Raw genomic sequence first — 25,091 nt, 5'->3', positions numbered from 1 at the left:
TCCTTCACATTAAATATTTGTATTAGTTTAATTTTCAGTAATGTGATTATGGAAACATTTGTCTTTGTTAAATACGTAGGATTTCATTAAAATGATACTTTACAAGAGGAAATATTGTAAACAATAGAGGGGTATGAATGTGTGGTTTTACAGTTTTCCTGTGTTAGTATTTGAAGAATATCAGGGTGGATTTGATTAAAATCACTAGTCAGGAATACTCAATTTAATCATGGTTTTCTACATAAAAGTGCATTCTTGTTGGTTGTTATAACCTTAATACATATTCTTCAAAACTCTGAGATGTAGGTTTCATTTTTAGAATGTACACACTATATATTTTTAAACAGTGATTTATTTTGAGAAAACTTTTCAGATTAGTTTTACAGCTATATCAGAAAATGAATGATTGTTTGGTTATTTCATTTACCAAAGGTAATTGAAGCAGATATTTATGAAGTCATTGAGAGGTGAATTATCTTCAGTTCAACAGGTTAATCATTAATATTTGGAAGATTTTCTTGCCATGCTGTATTAGGAGAACATCACCAGACAGACATTTAAATTGTTTTATTTAACTAAAACAACAACGTTAAGTATTCTGGATCTTTTTCTTCAACAGCAAACATATAATATTTTATCAAAACAAGCATATGTCCCTCGCTTCTCAGATTTATCTCCAGACTTCTCTTTGTCCAGATCAGTTCCACCCCAACAATCTTCTATTCATTGAACTTCTTTAATCTATGCACTTTTAGAGAGAGCTAAAGGATTGACTCTGTATACACAAATTTGCAGAGGGACAATAGAGTTGAGGTCTGTTATTTCTCACCTCTATATATTTATTTAAAAACATTTTTGCTGTTGTTAACAAGCATGTTACCTCTGGAGACACAAATCCACAGTTTGAGAACTACAAAACTAAGCATCTGTGATGGTATCTTCTAGACTGAGCACTGAGTCCCATTGGGCAGATAGAAAGATTAACCTAAATCTACACAGAAACGTGTGGAAACGAATAAGATTGGGTCCCTAATCCATGAACTATTGGAACTCATTTACAAGTTTTCTTAAACATTACATGAATATATTGTCTCATACTACAGAATTAGAATTTAGAATCCCTATTCCAGGATGAGATATCTTTGAGCTATAATGTATGTTAATTAAAACTATCTTTAGATAGGTTTTTTCCTCAAACATTTTAATCAAAAATCTGTTTTTAAATTTTTTTAAAAAAATCCATAGATTTTTATCCACCCTGAAGAATATTCAAATATTTAAATAATTGATCATGGAAAACCTAGAAAAAACTACTCATTGGTAGTTCCATGTATATTTTCTGTATTTCTCTTTCCATGTTCTTCACAGCTATAAATGTTTGCATATAAACAAGATTTGTGTTGCTTAGAAGTTCACCTATTCCTGCTTCATACTCCCCTGTCTGATGTCATGAACTTGGGTTTATGACATCACAGTAAGTTGCTATTGAGATGATAGTGATATCCCAAGATTACTGCATCCCATGAGAAATAACCAGATGCTTAAAGAATATCCTGTTTCTATGCAAATATTGGCGAGGGATAGCTCAGTGGTTTGAGCATTGGCCTGCTAAACCCAGGGTTGAGAGCTCATCCTTGAGGGGGCAATTTAGAGATCTGGGGCAAAAATTGGGGATTGGTCCTGCTTTGAGCAGGGGGTTGGACTAGATGACCTCCTGAGGTCCCTTCCAACCCTGATAGTCTATGATTTTTAGTAATTCTAAAAAGTGGAAGAGAGAGAAGACAATTTCAATTGTTTTCAAAGAAAATTTCACAGTTTTCCATGAGACATCAGTGGATCCTTAGTGAGTAGAATCATAGAAGACTAGGGTTGGAAGAGACCTCAGGAGGTCATCTAGTCCAACACCCTGCTCCAAGCAGGACCAACACCAACTACATCATCCCAGCCAGGGCTTTGTCAAGCCAGGCCTTAAAAACCTCTAAGGATGGAGATTCCACCACCTCCCTAGGTAACCCAATCCAGTGCTTTACCACCCTCTAAGCTCTGGTCTACACTGGGGGAGAGGGGGAGGGAAATTGATCTAAGTTATGCAACTTCAGCTACGTGAATAACGTAGCTGAAGTTGACGTACTTAGGTCAACTTACCATGATATCTTCACCATGGTGAATCGACTGCTGCCTCTCCCCCATCAACTCCGCCTGCGCCTCTTGCGGCACTGGAGTACAGGAGCTGACAGGAGAGCACTCGGGGGTTGATTTATCGTGTCTAGACTAGATGCGATAAATTGATCCCCGCTGGATTGATTGTTGCCTGCCAATCTGTTGGGTAGTGAAGACCTACCCTTAGTGAAATAGTGTTTCCTAATATCCGACCACTGCAATTTGAGACCGTTGCTCCTTGTTCTGTCAACTGCCACCACTGAGAACAGCCAAGTTCCACCCTCTTTGGAACCCCTCCTTCAGGTAGTAGAAGGCTGCTATCAAATCCCCCCTTACTCTTCTCTTTTGCAGACTAAACAAGCCCACTTCCCTCAGCCTCTCCTTGTAAAGCATGTGCCCCAGCCCCCTGATAATTTTCGTTGCCCTCTGCTGGACTCTCTCCAATTTATCCACCTCCTTTCTGTAGTGGGGGCAGAATGCAAAACTGAATGCAGTTTTCCAAATCTGGCCTCACCAGTGCTGAATAGAGGAGAATAATCACTTTCCTTGATCTGCTGGCAATGCTCCTACTAATGCAGCCAAATATGCCATTAGCCTTCTTGGCAAAAAGGGCACACTACTGACTCTCATCCAGCTTCTCATCCTCTAATCCCCAAGCCCTATTCTGCAGAACTGCCGCTTAGCCAGCCAGTCCCCAGCCTGTAGCGGTGCATGGGATTCTTCTGACCTAAGTGCAGGACTCTGCACTTGTCCTTGTTGAACCTCCTCCGATTTCTTTTGGCCCAATCCTCTAATTTATCTAGGTCACTCTGGACCGTATCCCTACCCTCCAGCATATCTACCTCTCCCCACAGCTTAGTGTCATCTGTGAACTTGCTGAGGGTGCAATCCATCCCATCATCCAGATCATTAATAAGATTGTTGAACAAAACCGACCCGTGGGGCACTCCGCTTGATACCGGCTGCCAACTAGATATCGAGCCGTTGATCACTACCCGTTGAGCCCGACTATCTAGCCAGCTTTCTATCCACAATTCAAGATGTTGATAAATTGGTGAGAGTTCAGAGAAGAGCCACGAGAATGATTAAAGGGTTAGAAAACCTGCCTTATAGCATTAGACTCAAAGAACCCTATCTATTAAGCTTAAAAAAAAGAAGGTTAATGGGTGACTTGAGCACAGTCTAAGTATCTACATGGGGAACAAATGTTTAATAATGGGCTCTTCAGTCTGGTAGAGAAAAGTCTAACATGAGCCAATGGCTGGAAGTGGAAGCTAGACAAATCCCTACTGGAAATAGAGTGTAAATTTTTAATGGTGAGAGTAATTAGCCATTGGGACAATTTACCAAGGGTCATAGTGGATTCTATCACTGACCATTTTAAAATCAAGATTGGATGTTTTTCTAAAAAATCTGCTGTAGAAATTACTTTGGGGAAGTTGTATGGCCTAGTTTATACAGGAGGTCAGACTAGATGAACACAAAGGTCCCTTCTAGCCTGGGAATCAATGAATCTTCATGTTTTATAGCTTTTATTTTGTGCCTCCTCACATTTTAGCTGATCTTTTTTCCGTAACTGTAGCAACCTAATTAATTTACCTAAAACAGTTAAAACCAAAAAGTTTCCAGGCAGCAAATCAGCAAGTTCTATCCAGCTGCCTTGTTCAACCTCTGTCTCTTGTCACCATATCCTTTAATTTACTTTACACATATTGATTCCAAATTCCCAAACTTTGTAGATGAAATAAGATTCAGATATCTCTGCTCCCTGTTTTAGGCAACCTAGATTTTTTAGCTGCTTGTGTATGTGGAATATATTTAGAGGGGAAAAAAATAATCCATCTGAAGTCTCTAATCAGTTGAGTCAGAATTGTACTCATCGTGGTTTGCAGTTTGAATTAAGTATATAAACTCACGAATAATGCCATGTATGCCTATATGCTGATATGGGCATGTTTCACTTCAATGTAGCATAGCATGAATCACTACCCATAGTAGTATAGCAATGGTAGTTTATTGCTAAATGTCCAGGTTTTATACCCATCTGTTTCCTGATACTCCATCTAAAAAAAACAGATGATGTCTGTCAGATGATATTGTCATTAATGGGGAGGGAATCTCTCTAGCAAAGGTGAAGTATAACAAACCTATTGTACTCCAGATATGTAAAAGGTGAAAGTCCCAAAGTCCCTGGAATTCTGGAGAAATGGACTAACTAGTAGTAAAAGTGGATATATTTTTCTGGCTGCATACTTGGTCTCAAAAATTCTCAAAATATGGTAACATATTGCGAGAGACAGTGCTTCTAATATAAAATGTCTTTGGACCTCTAGTTATTGCTGTGTGAGTTAGTGATCTTTGTCATCCCCCCCCAAAATTGTTCCATTGCTGCTCAGGAAAACAGTCTTGTTGCAATTAAAAATGGATTTTTGCATCTCCATTAAGATCTAGCAACATGTGGTTTCACAATTAAGCTAAGCTTATAGCCTTTCCTGAAAGGACAATTGGCTGACCAATTTACAGCAATCTAGTCTGTGTATAGACATTGAATTAGGTAATAATTAATGGTTAAACCATAAGGGGGAAATCCTATTCTATTTAATGGAGAATGTATAAATACCACTGCCTTGCAGATCATGTATATTAATAACAAGGTGCTATAATTGTGTTTAGGGAGTTTCTTAATTACATACGGTAGGTCTCTGGTTCCCAACCAGGAGTCTGGGGCCCCCTGGAGGGTCAAAAGCAGGTTTCAGGGGGTCCACTAAGCATGGCCAGCGTTAGACTCGCTGGGGCCCAGGGAAGAATGCTGAAGGCCTGCCATGCAAGACTGCAGCTCAGGGCCTCGAGGCTTGCTACCTGGGGCTGAAGCCAAAGCCTGAGCAACTTAGCTTTACGATGCCCCCTGTGGCGTGGGTTCCTGGGCAATTGCCCTGCTTGTTACCCCCTAATGCAGGCTCTGACTTTTATATTCAGAAAAGCAGTTGTTGTGGTACAAGTGGGCTGTGGAGTTTTTACAGCATGTTGTGGGGGCCTCAGAAAGAAAAAGGTTGAGAACCCCTGCAGTAGATGGTGTGTCTGAGGTATTTTTATGGTTATGGAATCCTTTTGCGTTTATGAGAACGGAGACTTTTTAAAAAAATTTTCCTTTTACTGAAAATGTTCAGAAGCTAAAACTGAACTAGTATTGTACTGGAGAGATTTACTATGGGGAAAGTAAGATCATTACTAATCTTGATTTTCATTGGCTACAGCAGCTGCCAGTCAGAGTCCATACAACTTTGTTGGCAATTCTTTCACAACGGTCTTTGTCCTCTGCGTTCCAGCAGCATTTTGCCCCTAAATGTGTTCTAGTTTAAAAATCAGGCTTTCCACACTTTTAATAAACACTAGATCTAAAGCTTCTGTAACTACAGTGCATCCAGACCATTATTATTTTAAATTAACATTTTTAGGTCCTTTGTGTAATTATCAGACCGTCACATGTCTCCCCTTACAAAAAGCTGTAAAATAATTTTAGATCCTGAAGGATTTGTTATTTGAAATGCTCTGTACGTGATGCAGAATAGCAAAGTTCAGATTTTATAGTGTAATGTTCTATGTTCTAGGAATGTTTACAAGGATTATCGCTATCTTGAGCTGGCTTGTGATGCCCAGGAGGAGATGGATAGCTGGAAGGCATCCCTACTGCGAGCTGGTGTCTATCCTGATAAATCCTCAGTAAGTTAAACACATCACTACTTTTTCAGTAGCTGCCCTGGTTAAGAGTCAGAAAAATGCTGGGAAGAGTTTTTTTAAGCTCTGTTTGCAGATGTCCTTAGAGCTTATGTATTTTGCTTTGCTGTACTTGAGCTGAGACCTATGGCTGTTTAATGGTTCACAACTCAGTAGTAAAATTACATTCTGGGTTAATACATAACAAGCCCTCCAGCCATAGAGAAATAATTTGTTAATTAAATCAATCCTTCAGGTCCAATAAAAATACTGACACCTTTTAGGGTTTTTCTTCCACTTCACACTATCTATTCCTGTCTTTGAAGGTGACATATTTTGCAGAATGCTAATATCTTCCTGCAGACCCCATATGCTGGAACTGAAGGAGGTATTCCAGTTTGTCATGCAAATTTCTTTTACTGCTTTACTGCCTGTTGCAGCGTGTGAGGCAAACATTAAGCCTCTCCAAATACAAGTTTACCGAATTAAGTGGAATATGAAGAAAACTGAGTAGGAAAAAAAATAACAGTTGGACATACTATACAGAAAGGCAGGAAATTATTTTGCCAGACTGCCCTTTCATATTTTTATGGCCTTTGTCAGCCTGTCTCATGTTGTTATTTATACACAGCATGCAAGGGTTTTTGGTCTGATTTCCAAAGTGACCTCATTACTTAAGTCTGTCTGAGCTTCTGGTTTCAATGTAGCGAAGGGCCGCACTAGCATGGATTCCAGTACAGGGTGCCAGTGGTGATTAAGGACCTACATTAGACCTATGGATTTTCCATTTTCTAAATAGGTTTCCATCAGAAGAGGTCTTTGTAATTTGACAAATCTACAGTAATCGCATTCCCCTCTTCATGATGGAACTCCCAGGGGACTGGGTCAATGGGGGGATTTTCTTATTTGACACTTGGGCAGTTTGAGCTTGTGGAAAAACTCTTAAGTATTATTTTTCTGTCTTCACTAGTATTTGCAGTACCTGCCAATTGAGTATCCTCTGTAGATACAAGGGGAGATTTCTAAAGGCACAAATAGACTTTCAGTATTACTTGGGAGGCTTAACTGCCTTTGAAAATCGCCTGCTAATGTGTAGGTTACCTTTCCTTCGTTAACTGTTTCGCTCTGGTACATCACTGTAGTGGTGTGAATAGATTGTTCTCCCATCAAAGAGCTTGCACATTTGTCTGGCTGGTGATGCAACCATTCTGAAGTAATCTGCTCTTCTCCCCAGCTCCCCAGAGTCCACTGCTCTACTTCTTACATCGTCATCTTTATTTCCCTCTCTGTACCACCACCACCTCCCCCACTGCTCCTGCTTTCACTAGCCACCCGCTCAATCCGACGTTCCCAACTCTGATCCGCCTGCTATTTGTTGCTGTTCACATATGCATGCAGCCCGTAGTTTTCTCGCCTCATACCAGGCTGCCACTCCAGCGCCACCAACCCAATGGCCTTGAGTTCATTACCTTGCCACCCCCCGCCCCCACACCTAGCTGGGCTTTTAGGGAAGATTTTAAACAAATTATTTCAGGAATAAGTAATGGAATAAAAGTGAGTCAAGTACCAATCCATGGGCAGCTCACTGGATACCTGGCAACCAGCTGATACATTGCCATTTATTGTTTCCTTTTTCATGATCCTTCAGTCAGTTGTCTGTCCATGCAACAGAACTCATATTGAAGCCAATCAGAATTAAATTTGCAAGTACTATTTTGTGAGATGCTACCAAATTCACTGTAAGAATCCAGATATTACATCAGCTGCCTTCCCTTCCCTTCTTCCATGGCTTTTAAAATGGTATCAAAACAGTTAGCATGTTGTTGAATCTTATTGTTCATACCTTATTCCAGAACATGCCTGTGTTGTTCACAATTTAGCTACTTCCTTCATAATTCCATCTATACCAGCACTTAGGAATGGAATGCCCTCCTTAAAGAAATCCTTAGTTCACTAACTTAATGCCCCTTTGTAACAGAGTGGAGACTCACCAGTGCAGCACCTCCTGCTGGTCATCTGAGAATTAGTTCTTTTCCAGCCTTGGAGCACCATCTGGTGGCTCATCTGCCTCAGGTCCCTCCCAGACCCCGGTGCACCTTTACCTCAGGGTTCTGCCCCAGCAGTACCCCCACACTTTGCATCTCCCCTCCCAGGGGAACCCCCAATCCTCTATACCCACCTTGCCTCAGTGGCTACTGCCAGTCATCACCTAACCCCCTCTCACTGGGGCAAACTGCAGTCTGTAATGGCCACTCATCATTGGCAAGGGGTCAGACCAGCTGCCTCTACCTATTCAGGCTGCACCTCCCAGCCCCAGTACCTGCATAGGCCTTTATCAAGACCTCAGCCTGGGGAGTTGCCAGGCTGGAGCTCCCCAACTCCTCTTGCCCTTCCCCAGCACGGCTCTGGCCAACATATCCTTTGCTCCTTCAGGCAGCTAGATCTATCTCTCTCCAAAGCTAGACAGAGACTCTGACCCAGCTCCTCCCTTAGGCCTTCTTATACTCCCAGCCAGGCCCTGATTGGCTGCCTCAAGCCCACTCCTGATTGGCTGTCTGGGGCAGCCCTTTCCCAGGGCTGTTTTTAACCCCTTCCACACCGGAGCGGGGTTACCACCCCGCTACATCCTTAGTCCATAATCCTTTCCTCCTTCAAATCCCTCTTCAAGACCTAGTCTATCATGGTAACTACAGGAAATAGATAACTCATAAGGGCTAGGTTAAGAGGCAGTTCTTTATAAATTCAGGTTTCAGAGTAACAGCCGTGTTAGTCTGTATTCGCAAAAAGAAAAGGAGTACTTGTGGCACCTTAGAGACTAACCAATTTATTTGAGCATGAGCTTTCGTGAGCTACAGCTCACTTCATCGGATGCATACCGTGGAAACTGCAGAACGGTATGCATCCGATGAAGTGAGCTGTAGCTCACGAAAGCTCATGCTCAAATAAATTGGCTAGTCTCTAAGGTGCCACAAGTACTCCTTTTCTTTATAAATTGTATCTTTATTCCTCTCCCTCTCCCTTGCCCTTCATTTATTTTTTGTCATCTTAGATTTTAAGGCCTTCAGGGCAAAGGTTGTGCTTTATTGCATCTCTGAAGAACACCTAAAACCTAGAGGATGTATCACAATACAAGTAGTTAGTTGGTAATAATAAGAGCACATGTCAGAATTTCTGAATTATACAAAAAGTTTTCTTCTCTAGTTTGTAGTTCTCATTGTCTCTATATCTAGGGTGCAGCATAAGTATATATATTAAATATATAGAATACTCACCATTACAAAATAAACATCTCTGGCCTGTGTAATGGAGAGCTCAGACTAGATTATCATAGTGGTCATTTCTGGACTTAACTATTGATAAATTCATAGGTTTTACTGTACTGGACAGTGATATCTGAGATACCACAGTTATATTGTCGTCAAAGTGTCGGGTGTGATAATTGTTGGTAGATGCTGACTTTGTAATGGTGACAGCTCTATGCCATGTTTAATATTGGCTTATACTGGGTATGTTTTATATAAAAAAAATTCTATACATATGGGTATATATCCTATACCTACAAAACCTACTGCAGCAAATTGTTTATACAGTAATGATGTAAATGTTATTTTCTTTTCAATGATGTTAACACACTCAGTGCACAGTGGACTCCACTGAAAAGTGAACATTTAGTCACAGAATAATAACTGGTATACCACATTTATTTCTTATTTTAGGGAAATGGAGTGGCGTCTCCGATACCAAAGCTTGATGATGGGGGGGAAAAGGTTGACTTTTCAGTGGCAATTACTGAATAGATAATGCACACTATAAAATGTCTATATGTTGATATCATGTGCAGATGATTTATCTATTTTTGACTGAATTTAGTTTAATAAATAGTAGAGGGTTATAAGTGATTTCTAAATATAAAAACTGAATCTACGACTCCAAACTCCATTAGCTTTCTTCTTCTGACTACATTGTTGTGAACTAAATAACTTTTTAAAAACATAGATTAAGTTTTAGCACCCTGGCAGTTAGGAAGTTTTTCCTAATGTCCAACCTAAACCTTCCTCACTGCAATTTAAGCTCATTGCTTCTTGTCTTATCCTCAGAGGTTAAGAAAAACAATTTTTCTTTCTTCTGCTTGTAACAGCCTTTTACATACTTGAAAACTGTTATCATGTCCCCTCTCAATCTTCTTTTCCAGACTAAACAAACCCAATTTTTTCAATCTTCCCTCATAGGTCATGTTTTCTAGACCTTTAATCATTTTCGTTGCTCTTCTCTGGACTTTCTCCAATTTGTCCACATCCTTCCTGAAATGTGGTGCCCTTCAGTTGAGGCCTAATCAGCATGGAGTAGAGCGGAAGAATTACTTCTTGTGTCATGCTTACAACACTCCTGCGAATACATCCCAGAATGATGTTTGCTTTTTTTGCAACAGCATTACACTGTTGATGCATATTTATCTTGTGGTCCACTATGGCTCCCAGATCCCTTTTCGCAGTATTCCTTCCTGGGCAGTCATTTCCCATTTTGTATGTGTGCAACTGTTCGTTCCTTCCTAAATGGAGTACTTTGCATTTGTCCTTATTCAATTTCACCCTGTTTACTTCAGACCATTTCTGCAGTTTGTCCAGATCATTTTGAATTTTAATCCTATCCTCCAAAGCACTTGCAACCCCTCCCACCTTGGTACGGTCCGCAAATTTTATAAGTGTGCTCTCTATGCCATTATCTAAATCATTGATGAAGATATTGAACAGAACCTGACCCAGAACTGATCCCTGCGGGACCATGCTCATTATGCCCTTCCAGCATGACTATGAATCACTGATAAGTACTCTCTGGGAATGGTTTTCCAGCCAGTGTTGCACCCACCTTATAGTAGCTCCATCTAGGTTGCATTTCCCTAGTTTATTTATGAGAAGGTCATGGAGGACAGTATCAAAAGCTTTACAAAACTCAAGATATACCACGTCTACCGCTTCCCCCCTATCCACAAGGCTTGTTACCCTGTCAAAGAAAGCTATCAGGTTGGTTTGACACTATTTGTTTTTGACAAATCCGTGCTGACTGTTGTTTATCACCTTATTATCTTCTAGATGTTTGCTAACTGATTGCTTAATTATTTGCTCCATTATCTTTCCAGGTACAGAAATGAAGCTGACTGGTCTGTAATTCCCCAGGTTGGCCTTATTTCCCTTTTTATAGATGAGCACTATATTTGCCCTTTTCCAGTCTTCTGGAATTTCTCCCGTCTTCCATAACTTCTCAAAGATAATTGCTAATGGCTCAGATATCTCCGCCAGCTCCAATCAGACTACTCTTACGTAGTGCCCCCTCTCCACTCGGTTACCTTCTTTAATGCCAGTCTGCTTACAGGTTTTGATGCACAGATCTGGGTTTTTCTGGATCCTGCCACCCACTGAGCAGGGTGTATCTTCTTTATTTTTCCCTATGAATTTATTTGGCAGTGCCTCCACCCCCCTCGCTCCTTCCTGGCAGGGTCACCAGGGCAGATTGGGAGGAAAATTCTAACCACGGGGTAACCCCCACTTACTTGCCAGATAGTTGTAGACTCCCAAGAAATAACACAAATACTTACAACATACACAACACAGTAATTATATTAAACAGGAGACAGATATAACATAACAGGGTAAAACACTATTCTTAGGGTCACCGGTGCCCACGCTGACAATACGCATGACTTTCCCCAGTCACGTGACCTGATGTAGCAAATGTAAGATTAGTGTCCCGTTGGTACGCATACTTTGTTGGGGCCCGTGATGACCTATGACCACGATATCTTCTCTGCAGTGGTTTAGCGGTGTGGCTGACTGGGTTCAGTACAGCCCAAAGCATAGGTGCTGAATCTGTGGGTGCTCTGGGGCTGGAGCACCCACGGGAAAAAATTTCACAGAGGTTTTCCAAGCTCTCCCCTGCCCCCCCCCCCCCCCCGCAACTCACCACCTCCTCTGAGCGTGCTGCGTCCCTGCTTCTCCTCCCAGTGCTTACCGCCGCAAAACAGCTGTTTCGTGGCATAACAAGCTGTGTGGGGGAGGAGCGGGAATGCGGCGTGCTCAGGGGAAGAGGCGGGGCCAGGGCGGGGATTTGGGGAAGGGGTTCAATAGGGGCAGGGAGGGGGCGCAGTTGGGGTGGGGACTTTGGGGAAAGGGGTTGGAATGGGGGCCGGGCAGGATGGAGTTAGGGCAGGGCCGGTGGGCGGGGGTCGAGCACACACTGGCACTACATTCATTTAAAAAAAAGTATATAAGTGTTTGGCTTCACCATTTCATGTGTAATACAGCTTTACTGCACTAAACCAACTGTAAAAATAGAACAAAAAAAACCCTATAAGGAAGCAGGATAGCTGATTATTAAATAGGTTTAAGGAATGGTTACCAAACTGTCTCTTCTGTCCTTCTGTCATGGATATCAGAGCAAGTAGGGAGTGTGATCCAAAAGCACGCAATTCTACCATGAGCTAAATATTTTCAGTTAAACCCACAACACACAGAATCATGGGCCCCAAGTCTGCTCTTGTGGAAAAGACAAATTGTACATTAATTCACATTTTGTGGAGCATATGTAAAAATCCGTCTTAATGTCAAGAGAACACGCATCTTGTTAGTGTCTTTAATAAAGGATATTTTGGAGCCTGGTTTTGTTTGCCTCTGTCTGGTGTAAGTTAATTTTTATGTGTAGCTCTAAAAAACACTTTTGGTGTCTAGTGGTAAACTTCATGTCTTTTAACTTCCTCCCTTTAAACAAATCAAAATGGTTGGGTTGTCAGATTTCTTTTGCCTCCTTGGGAAATGCTTTGCAGTCAAAATAAAGTCTGAGAAGTGTTCATTTTATTAATGTATCAATTTATTAATGTAGGCCAAAGAGCACCTAGATACCACAGTGATAAACACTTTTTTAATCCTTGCAAAGGGAGGGGGAGAGGATGAACTGAGGAAAATGGAATCCACTGAAAACTGATTCTGCTGTGAGCTGGAGTGGGAATTATTTTTACACTACCGGAGCATTGTGCATGCTCTTATAAATACTGTCTCAAAGGACTAACATTTTTCTGTGTTGTGAAGCTCCTCTTGTAGAAGATTACCAAGTTCTGCAGAAATAGATGTTAGGTATTGCTCTTGCCCTGCAGAGAACTGTCTTACAGGAACAGAGCTCCCATCATGTGCTGAGAAGTTCACAAAGTTTTGAGTTGTGCTAGAACTCATCAGTACAATTTTCTCAGCACTTTCAAACCTTCCTCTGAAAATGTGAAATGCCTTTGGAGGCTCACACCAAACCTGTGCTCATTCTTCTTTCAAGGTTTAGGGGCCCTCTGTGCATGTGACTGCTAGCAACTGGCAGCAGTTTGCACTCATTTCAACACTTCCTCTTTGGCAGTTCCAAGGTCAAGAAATGCAAACAAGCAGGCCCCACCCATCCCTTTACAGCCTGACTTCTCAGTCCTCTGCATGTGCAAGTGACAGCTGTTGCTGAATCGCCAAGCTTTTGGCACCTGTGGTAAAAACTGGCTCATAGAAATTAAAAGTTGAATAATAGCGACACAAAGCTGGAGTATCGCAGTGGTGAATCAGGCCTGCTTTCCCAAACTGCCAGTGGTGCACGGTCAGCCTGGAATCTGCAAGTCAAGCTGTGCTCTCTCATCAACAGTTCTGCTCCTGCTGTACAAGCCAGTTGATGTGGAATCCAGCTCACTCGCTCTTTCTGATGCTGTGTCTGCAGTGCTGAGAGGAGTAAAAAGGAGCAAAGCCTTTTTGTCACTAAATTCAGCAGCTGTGCTATAAATGCACACTTGGAGCAAGTCTGTTGAGTTTTAAGAGCTGTCATTTTTGCAGTCACTTGAAATTTGCACTGTAGATAACGGTCGTGATGACTGCTGGGTCAAGCAGTTCCTGTCTGTCAAAAATACCAAGAAACAACTTACCTATTGGTCTGTATTATGTACTGTACTGTAAACTAAGTTCAGGAGTCACTGATTTTTTTTTTGTCTGAACAAATGTCCCTAATACATTTAAAAATTAGTCCAAATATCAACCTGGCCTTCCAAATCCCCTCTTCCTTCTGATTCTCTCTCCCCTTTTTGCTCCGTGCCCTATGCGTGCACACTCGGTCACTATCTTTTACCACAATATAATTACCAGACATTGCTCTGTGGGCCCCGGCTTCTTTTTCAGCTTGCCAAGTCCCCCCTCTCCCCCAGGATTTGCTTTCATCAGGACAGGGGTTCTGAGTGCCACCCTGATAGCAATGAATCAGTATTTTTATTTTTTCAACCCGTCCCATGTGAGTCAGCTCGTTGGCTATAAATCACAGCCTTGCTGTTTCACTTTGAAAGGAGAGATCCGTTTACCAGCTGACTTTGCTGCTGCTTTCTGTATTGGCGTATCCAAACACCCTTCTTTTAAAATGACTACAACTTTGTGACTAACATTTCCAGACTGCATTTCTCAACTGTAGCCTAGGATTTATTTTGGCCAGTTTCCCACTATATAATATATACTGTTCATGCCAGCCCACGGCAAAACTCATAATTAAAAAAAATAGCGCAGATGTTCATCGTAAGTTGTTCTGCTTACTCTACCTCCCCGGCACCACCTACTCCTTCCCCTGCTCCCCTTTCGTATAACCAGCCTACATATACCATATTTGCTTTTTTATTTATTTATTTATTTATTTTTACATGGGGTGGTGAAACTTTCCATTCCCTGGCATGTTGTGTGGAGTGGCTGTCATGAAATGGCAAGCAGACATGTTTAGTGGATTGCCTTGCATGCTAGAAGTTCAATTTTACCAGTGCAAGAAAGTCCAGCTGGCTACAGTCCCATCCCCAAATCATTTCGGGCCTCTTTTCACTGTCACTTACACCACTGACTTCAGTGGCACTGCTCCTGATTTATGCTTAGACGAAGAAAAGGAAATTTTGAAAACTTGCAGTTACCGTCGTCTGCTGTGAGTTTACAGCTTGACTCACCATTTCAAATCTTTCGTGGATTTCTTATACCTTCCTTGCAGCTTTCTCACCAGTGGGAATACACTCTGATTCAGTTCCTCATTTGGTTTGTGTGATACCCAAATTACACACAGCACACTGCATGCATTTGAAATACATGTATCTAATGGAATGTGTTCCTTTTTTTCCATGCTGCTTCCTGCAAAGGGGAACAACAGAGTAAGTTCTTTGTCCTGTTACAAACTCCCTTTCTACCCTTCCCGAAGTGTTTTGTCAGAAAAACAAATGTTTCTGTTCTGGTTCTCGTGCAACTATAGCCTAGAACGTAGGCTGTTTTGAACAAAATAGTGTTGCAAACTCTGATGCAGAAAGTTATATTTGCTAGAACTATAATGGCCCTTCTGTTTCAGCTTTTGGGAAGGAGAAGTGTTTTGTGTTGTTCAGGGCTGGTTTATAAGGCAATTCAGAGTGATACCTATATAGAAATAAAATTTTGTTGGGAATAAAGATTATGACGGTATAGAAATAAAGACCCTTTTGAGGAAAGGTTACTACAGTCTGATGAAAATCATTACAGCTGGATTTTTTTGATCATACATCAAAGCTTGTATTAATGGGCAGTTATAAAAATCCAGCACTGAAGTCTTAAATAACAGATTTGCTGGCGTTGTTGGCTAAGCTGAACTAGATCAGTGTACTGGCTTTGAAGGTGCCTTAAAATGGATGGAGGAGGGTGGGGTCAACATTTGACTTGGCTTCTAGACCCTTGATGTATTCCAGCTGGACGGCAGCGGTAGGGTGTGGGAGAGGGAGAATTGAAATATGCCTGGTAGGTTTTGTGAAACTAAGCAGCACATAAAAAGAAAGTTTTGCTAATGTTGAGCTGATAAACTAATAATCTAGCAGTTCCCAGACTTAATACATTTCTAAATACTTTTTATACCATTTTTACTGATCCTATAAGTGAACACAGCACCTCTCACACACTTGAATATAGTGCAGTGAAGACTGTCATGCAGTAAAAAGCAGTTAGCATGTTACGATTGCTTCTTTGTGGGGAAGGGGCCAGCATGTTAACCCTTTGGAAGGAACGTTATGGAGCAGCAGTAGCCTCCCCGTACTAAAGGCTGAAACTAGCTTCCAATAAAAACCAAGGAGTCCCCTGCAATGTTGCCTGCTGCATCTCATCCTCGGGTAGAGTTTTTCTGGGAAGTTTGGAAAGATCGGAAAAGGAATTTTTAATGTTATGATTGGTGAATTTACCCATCCTTCACTTTCACAGTTTTTCTTACCAGTTTTTGATTCCTCATCTCTCCATAATGGCTAGGCTTAGAAACTCCACGCTTGGTCTATTTTGTTGGCTTTGCTGGGGAGAAGTGTCTCCCAGTACTTTCAGGGGAATGGTGGAGGGTGGTGTGTTGCACGGGAGGGGGTTGGCATAAAGAGCTGGGCTTGTCTGTATGGATAACACTTAAACTATCAATACTATGTTAAACATTTATAATCTGAATTTACCTTGTGCTGACTGTAGGCGGTGCTGCTGCCTCAACTGCTGAGCTGATGCAGAGGGAGAAGAGTTTAGATTGGGGCTGAATAGGGTGCCATGAAGGGGGATGGGACTGAGAGGGACATGGTCTGGGGGTGACCCCGGGGGGACATACGGAAGAATGGCATCCCCTCATCTTGTAATGAGGCAGCAGGAGGTGGCATCTCGAGTGGGGACAGTATGCTGATACCATATGGCAGGGTACGTGAAGGCAGGTGAAGGGGATCCTAAGAGCTTAGAGAGGGTTATTAGCTGGTGCCCCCCCACAAGCCACAAGCAAGAGCTACATGCTCATTGTAGACTCAGAATCATTTCCCCTCTTGAGGTCTGGTTGCTTAACCAAAAGGTTAATTTCAAAAGTGCAGTGCATGAAGCCCACCCCCAGGTTTGAGTCCTAGGTCTCCTGCCTCAGTATCTGTGTCCCACCAGACCCTTCCTCTCTCTGCCACAGGCCATTCAGGGTGCAATCTAATTCATTACACTGGCTCCAGTGAGGTAGGATGTATTAACCTGCAGGTCCCAGCACCTATGGCAGCAGTAGACTCCTGCCATTCTGTTATGGGGCACATGGAATGGTGGCAAATGAGAAGGGGGAGAAGGGATAGGGTAGCATTGAGGGGAGAGAGGTGCAGTTAAGAGATGTAGCAAATTTGCCAGCAAATCATAATCCTTCATTGCTTAGTGTCATCCCGCCTGCTCTTTACGTTGCTGCCTAAGACTTGCAGAACTGGAAACAAAGAGCAAAACAAGAAGTTTCTAGGAGATAATAGAAGCCTGTTTCTTATTCAAGGGATGGATTAGCAACAGTCTTCTAGGAATTTGTTTTTATTTTTTATTTTTGCATAATCCTTAATGTCTGTGGGATTACTCATACTTAAAGTTGTATGTGCTGGAGTGTTTTGCTGGACCAAAGCCAGGAACAGATCACATAGGATGAGGCGGATGAGCCAGATCTCATGCAACACACAGAGACAAAACTCCATATGCATCTTTACGTTAAAACTAAACTCTACTCAACTTCCTTATGCACAGATGTGCAGAGTAAGTAGAACATTGAGAGATCATTAGTGACGCCCTCATTCTATCTCTAGCGCTGCCCCTTCTCCCCGTCCCTTCCCCCCACCAAAAAAAATCCAGTTAATGGATAAGAAAAGCCAGGACACCTTCACAAAGTCCATTTTATCACATTTGGTTAAATTAAAATGTATCCTAGGCACTAAGCTGCAGATTTTTTAAAGGTATTTACCTTTAAATACGTTTAAAAATCTGACCCTGTGTTCTCACCAAATTTTTACCACAAATTCCCAAGCACTAAAACTGTTTTTTGTAAAAGTTCACAAACTGTTAAAAGTGTATTTCTCCTCTACTCTTTATACTCTAAAATGGCTGAACTGCTTTTGCTTAAACTTTCAAAAAGAAATGTAATTCTGAAACCAAATGAGAAATTTCAGCCTGAGCAATACAAGTTGGACATACCGATAAGGGTAGTACGTTGTGAGGGTGTTGTGACTGCTGTGTAGTTACATTGCAGTTACACTACAGCTCTGCTTCTGTTGTGAAAGACATGGGGGACTGATCTGTAATAATTTAGTAATAAAATCACTCACTTGGTTAATGATATAGTTACTGTGTAGCTACATTGGGTTATTGGAATTCTTTATTGTATGCATATGTTGGTTTAGTTTAATATCTGAGCTGTTGAAAAACAGCTATGAAGGTTAGACAATGGCTCCAGATAAACCCTCTCCTCAAAAACAGGACAGAAGGCTAGGAGACGCACTACCTAAGCTATGAACTGTGAAGAGACTACTGAGAATCATAGAAATGTAGGGCTAGAAGGGAGCATGAGAAGTCATCAAGTTCAGCCCTCTGCACTGACAGGAGTTTGTTCAACATGTTCTTAAAAACCTCCAGTGATGGGGAATTCCACAGCCTTGGAAGCCTATTCCAGTGCTAATTACCCTTATAGTTAGAACTTTTTTCCTGATATCAAACCTAAATCTCCCTTGCTGCAGCTTAAGCTTATTACTTCTTGTCCCACCTTCAGTGGACATGGAGAACAGCTGATCACTGTCCTCTTTATAATGGCCTTTAACATATTTGAAGACTATCCGCTTCCCACTCAGTCTTTTCTCAGACTAAATGTGCCCAGTTATTCTAATCTTTCCTCACAGATCAGGTTTTCTAAACCTTTTATCACTTTTGTTGCTCTTCTCTGGACTCTCTCCAGTTTATCCCCACCTTTTCTAAAGTGTGGCACCTAGAACTGGACACAGTAGTCCAGCTGAGGCCTCACCAGTGCCAAGTAGACCGGGACAATTACCTCACTTCTATGACATACAACAATCCAGTTACTGCACCCCAGAATATTAGCCTTTCTTGCAACTGCATCACACTGTTGACTCATATTCAGTTTGTGATCCATTATAACGCCCAGATTTTTTTTAGAATTACTGTCTTCTAGCCAGTTCAACATTGTGTAGTTGTGCGTTTGATTTTTCCTTTGTAAGTGAAATGCTTTGCACTTGTCATTATTGAATTTCACCTTGTTGAATTGAGACCAATTCTCCAATTTGTCAAGGTTGTTTTGAATTCTAATCCTGTCCTCCAAAGTGCTTGCAATCCCTCCCATCTTGGTGTCATCTGCAAAATTTATAAACATACTCTCTGCACCATTATCCAAATTATTAATGAAAATAATGAATAGTACTGGACCCAGGACTGACCCCTGCCAGACCCCACTAGATGCATCCTCCCAGTTTGACAGAGAACCATTGACAACTGCTCTTTGAGTTCGGTCTTTAAACCATGGCTCCAATGAACCCATTTTATAGTAATTTAATCTAGACCACATTTCTCTAGGTCGCTTATGAGACTGACCCTAGGCCAGTTACTCACTTGTGTTAGACAGGCCTAGGAATGAACAGATCAAAGGACAGTGAACCTCTCTCAACCCAGGGGTGAGGGGGCAATTATCAGAGAGTTGTACCTGAGAGGCAGACTGACATATATCATGTGGGAGGGTCTGAAGCAGTTAACCCTTCATAAGCTTCTACAGGGATGGTAAGCCTGAGGTAAAATAGACATGTATAGACCTCTTTTATTGTGTTAATCATCCTTGTCTCTTGCACTGTGCAGTGTTCCTACTTTGTTAAACAGTACTGTACTTTGTTTTGTGAGAGCTGTCTGGTCCATGTGTTAACCGCTGGTCACAGCTCCCAGAGGGAAGAGTTTCCGGTGCCAAACCCAGTCTGACCTGCTGAGATCACAGTTGATACACAAGGTGCTGTAGCTTGAGACCTGGTCTCAGAGGGGAAGAATTGTGGGGACACCACCCTGAGAGAGATGAAGACATGAGACCTAATACTGGAGGGGAGTGCATTTAAGAGTAGGGCTCCCAACCCTCCAGGATTGTCCTGGGCTCTCGAGGAATTAAAGATTCATCTTTAAAGATTATGCCATGTGATAAAATCTCTAGGAATTCATCCAGCCAAAGTTGGCAACCCTAACTAGGAGAGATTTGAGAGGGATTAGTGGTACAGCCAGCCTTGTAACCATGACATCTGCAATTACCATTAATTCGTATAATTTGAAAACTCACTACTGAGAATAATCTCTATGTAGTTAGTGTACCTGGGTTCTAACAGCATATATATTAAGAAGCACACCAAAGCAGTAATATTAAGTAGTAAATCAATCCCATTGACAATCTTCCAGTTATTGAATTATTGGTAATTAATACTGGAAAGTGAACCCAACACTGTAATAGCAATGGAACTATGCTGGAATTACAGTATCCTTATTGTAAACTGTAATCAAGATAAGAAAGTCCTTTAGAACTGGACACATGTAGGCAATCTTAACCTTTGTGGTGTGTGTGTCTGTGTACAGGGCTAGATTGTACCGTTAGATCAGGTCCATATCAGGGGCACTGCTGAGCTGCACCCTCTCTGGTGGAGCTTTGGGAGACGTGCCACATGAAGTTCCCTGACAAGATGGGTGTGCACACCTAATCCACCCTTAGAAAGATACAGCACCTCCTCCTGGGCATAGCTGGCCAGATCTTTTAGAGAGACATGGTGGGGGAGGGAATATCTTTTATTACGCTGATGTCTGCAGGTGAAAGAGACAAGCTTTGGAGCTACACAGAGCTCTTCTTCAGAAGTTGGTCTAATACAATATATTGCCTCACCCACCTTGTCTCTCTGATATCCTGGGACCGACATGGCTACAACAGAACTGCAAATAGATCTTTAGGTCATTTATAGAGCTTTCTAAATTGTATTCGTATTGGATGTAGCCATGTGACACATAGCTCACTATAAAAAGTTTACAGCCCACTTTGATCTTGTTTGGGGATTGTTCTTTGCAAAGACAAGCAAAGTTTTCTTTAGAAGGAGCAGATTAGAAATTTTGCAGGAAAATGCTTTCCCTGCCTGGTATGTAGCTTGTATTCCTGGGAACATTTCTCTTAGTTGCTTAGATTCAATTTTTTTTAAAAATCCCTAAAAATATTTTGCCAAACTCAGAGTCCAGTTCAGCTACTTTATTAAAAGGACCAGATGTCCTGGTCTGTCCGAGATAGTCCTGGAAATGAGAATTTGGACTTTGTATGTGGGAGACTTTCTTTTTAAGATTATCACTTGTGCTTGCGTGGTGACTGGCATGTAAATGGAAGAGTCATTCTAGAAATCATGTATATCTTTGAGTAACAAAAGAGCTTTCCTAAACTCAACTAGATTTCTGAAGAGGGATTTTTATCCACCAACTAGAACTAAAATCCAGCTTAGCCACTTATCAAGTATGTTTTAAAAATAATGGTGAGAGATGCAAATGGAAAAATAAAGTATGCTATCCTTCCCTCTATGTGTTCTTAGATCAATATATTGATTAGATCAATAGTGAAAAGTAAAGAATCATTTTTCTTTGTAGAGAAGTTGAAAAACCATCTACACTGATTTGTTAGAGAATAAAATAGTTCAGATGAAAATATAAGATGTTTGAATGAGTTTCATATTTTTGGAGGTTTTTTAATTCCAAATGTATAATTTTTTAGAAATAGAAGGTACTGAATTCTAGGTGGAAAAGAACCCACTTCAAATAAAAGAAGTAGCTTTGTGCCAATTAAGTTTAAAAATAGTTTTTAAATGAAGTGTTGAAGTGGCTGTAAAAGTGGAAATGTGCCATAATGTATGCTGTGTTTCAGTCGTCTTTTGAGACAGATGAATTGACTTTTACAGTGGAGTCTCAGTGGGGGGGTAGGGGGGTGGGGTGAGACCTAGGTCAAAAACAGTCCATAACCCAGGGAGGGAAGGAAGTGGCAGGCTGGTTTTCAGGCCCTTGCTTGCTTGCGCTCTATTCCAAGGACCTGAAAACAAATTTATCAAATCAAAATCAGCTTCTCATTTCCCTAAACATTTTGGAGTAACTCTGCTTAGAGGAGCAAGTGACTCTAATGTCATAAGCTTGTGAAAGCCAGGGGGTTGGTTCAGGCTTGTTATATGCTTCCTTAGAGCAGAAATGAACTGGCGTGAGACAGTTAAAATGGACAGGGGAAAAAAAAGACTCATAGGATTACATCAGTTGCACTGACTGTAACAAGACACAGGCCATCAAACGGAATGCTTTCAAAACCAGCTCTAGGGAAGCTGGTAACTGTATGTCAGGGAGCCAGGGGTCAGATATCTGTTAACAGCACTTCACATTTCTGCTTTACGGTGGACCTGCTGCTGATAGGCTCCAGACAATTTAGAAATAAGTCACCATTCTTTATTTCCCAGCATAGTAATTGTATGGTCTTGGTTGCATTTTTGGCAAGGTTTCTATATACTGAGAACACTTAGGAATTCTTCAGTTTTAATGGTGCAACTTGATTGTGCGCCAGTTCCCCAGTGTTAATGACTCTATTGAAGTGGATGGAAAGGTGGATGGAAAGGTGAAAACTATCTGGCCTCAAAGTTTTGGATCCTTGGGTGTGATCTTCGGCTTTGGGCCCTGTACACTGAGTAAAAGGGCCAGTGTCACATAAATGAGCCCCAAAAGCCCCACTGAGGCTGTGAGGATTTGTCCTGCAGCAAGCACTGTGGAAGATGACCATAAAGTAGGGGCGGGCAAACTTTTTGGTCTGAGGGCCCCGTCGGGTTTCCAAAATTGAACGGAGGGCCTGTTAGGGGAGGCTGTGACTCCCCAAACAGCCAGGTGTGGCCCGACCCCCCCCCACACTTCTTGCCCCGACGGGCCCCCCCCCAGGACTCCTGCCCCATTCAATCCCCTCTCCCCCCGACAGCCCCCCTGGGACTCCTACCCAATCCACCCTTCCCCCCTCCCCTGACCACCCCCGGACCTCCAACCCTTGACTGTACCCTGCCACCCCATCCAACCCCACTCTCATTCCTGACTTGCCCCCTGGGATCTCCTGCCCCATCCAACCCCCCTGTTTCCCACCCTCTGACCGCCCCGCCCCCTGACCACACCCCTGCCCCCTCACCACCACCCCCAACTCCCCTGCCTTCTATCCAACCCTCCCTCCCCCGCTTCCTGCCTCCTTACCACGCTGCCTGGAGCACCGGTGGTGGACAGAGCTACAGCTGCGCCGCCCAGAGCACCGGGTCAGGCCATGGCTCTGCAGCTGCACTGCCCGGCCACCCAGAGCGTAGCACTAGCGACATGGCGTGCTGAGGCTGCGGGGGAGGGGGAATAGCCTCCTGGGCCAGGAGCTCAGGGGCGGGGCAGGAGGGTCCCGCAGTCCAGATGTGGCCCGCAGGCCGTAGTTTGCCCACCTCTGCCGTAAAGCCATATTCTAGGGCAGTGGTTCTCAACCTTTTGGAGCTCAGGACACATTTGTAAATGTTTATGGCCTGTCACAACCCAGTAAATAGTCTGGGGGTGGAGGCCCTGGGGTGGTTTTGGTTGTATCCTGTCCCCTGGGGGGTCAGATCCTGGCCGGCACTCACCCCACAGTGGCAGCTCCTATCCTGTGGGTCTGGCTGGGTTTGGCTCTTCACTCCAGACATTGCAACCTCTGGAGTTGCAGTACTGCTCAGGTTTGGCCTCGCCCCCCTGACTGGACCAAATTTGTGAGAGTGGAGTTGTGACCTGGCTTGTGGAGTTGCAGGGCCACTCACTCAAATCCAGGCTGGGCCAAACTGGAGTAGCGCTGGGACCCCAGAGGTTACAGTGCCTGGAGCAGGGAGCCAGCCCAGCCAGCCCTGTGGAACAAGGAGCTGCCACGCGACCCTTTGAAACATTCTGGTGACCCAGTTTGGGTCCCTACTTATGGGTTGAGAAACCCTGCTCTAGGGACCTCTTCAAAAGGCCTGGCATGTGGGCAGAAGAGGTGTGTCAAGGGCTAGCTGCAGCACACTGTGCTGAGGAGATTCTGGGCAGCACTGCAACCCAACGAGGCTGCCATAACTTAGACAAGCCCCACGTGTCCACCCTTGGCGAGATCTAGGATCTGGAGGGTACAAATGTGACTTAAAGCACCTCATGGCGCAGCACAGAATTACACCTTCCCCCCCCCCCCCTCCAGTGCTTCAGAAAATGAGTTAATGACAACAGACCTAAAATCTTCTGAGCTAGTGTGAGTATAAATAGCAGTGTAGCATGGGCAGTGGCAGCAGAGCATGGCTTAGCCATGCCAAGTACATACTCATCTGTTTCAGGGGGTTTGTACTCAGCAGGGCTAAGCCATGCCCTTGCCGCTGCTACCTGGGCTGCAGCAGCTATGCTGCTATGTATACTCACGTTAGCTCAATGAGCGCTAGCGTGGGTCTGTGTATGTGAACTGGGGAATCACACCCTTAGCTTGTAGCGTAGACATAGTCTTAGTTACTGGTACCCGGTGTATAGAAGAAACATGATTGCTTTCCACTGTCCACATGGATGAGGAGTGGTTGGTGTGAGCTGTCTGGAGGAGGTCTGGCCAGTTGTCTTCATCTGTGGTCCTTTAAAAAATCAGATTCCCACTTCCCTTATGTATTTAGTGAGTTATCTGTTTGTGCGTTATTTAGGACTGCATGGTGCCATGTCCTTTTCTTCTGTCTATTTGTCTTGAATCTTCAATTCATTTTTAAATTTTGGCACAGGTTGGCAGGTGTTTGCCGAGTCCACAGGGGCTGGCACAGTGGAATACCTTTATGGAAATCTGACCTTACTAGTGTGTGGTGTTGGGTCAGGGGAGGGATAGCTCAGTGGTTTGAGCATTAGCCTACTAAACACAGGGTTGTGAGTTCACTCCTTAAGAGGGCCATTTAGGGAACTGGGGCAAAAATTGGGGATTGGTCCTGCTTTGAGCAGGGGGTTGGACTAGATGACCTCCTGAGGTCCCTTCCAACCCTGATATTCTATAGTAAGCAATTGTCACTTTAAAACAAGTCAGTAATTTGGAAGAGCTGGCCTAGGTGGGTCTGACCACGCTGTTCCCATCTTTTTGTGATTTCATGGGACAGAAGAGGGAAACATTGGGCAATCAGTGATGCAAAGTATATTAGTCAGGACAGAGTTGTCATGTCTGATTTGTGTGTGTGTGTTTGTCCTTTTCTCCCCCTGCACTTCTGCTGTACACTCTCTATGCTTCCAACCATCTGTAGGTTTCTGGGTAGAGAGATATTCAAATCCAACGGCCCTGCTTGTAGCAAACCCATTGTTCCTCTAAAATAATCCCAGGCAATATTGTTGGCCTTTGATTGCACTGTCACAACTTCCCAG

General features: G+C 42.9%; 1 protein-coding gene across 7 annotated transcripts in view; it reads left to right on the top strand.

The window, feature by feature from the left end:
• The window catches only part of DNM3 (dynamin 3), a 298,280-nt gene that overhangs the window by 207,552 nt on the left and 65,637 nt on the right, over positions 1–25,091 (top strand). For all 7 annotated transcript variants that reach the window (XM_073356327.1, XM_073356323.1, XM_073356326.1 and 4 more), the window contains one exon: positions 5,769–5,880. In XM_073356327.1, coding sequence (XP_073212428.1) covers positions 5,769–5,880 — 112 coding nt within the window. The remainder of the gene's footprint in view (positions 1–5,768; positions 5,881–25,091) is intronic.

Source organism: Lepidochelys kempii, chromosome 8 (assembly GCF_965140265.1).
Source record: "Lepidochelys kempii isolate rLepKem1 chromosome 8, rLepKem1.hap2, whole genome shotgun sequence".
Lineage (NCBI taxonomy): Eukaryota > Metazoa > Chordata > Testudines > Cheloniidae > Lepidochelys > Lepidochelys kempii.
This window is presented reverse-complemented; position numbering and strand designations above follow the sequence as displayed.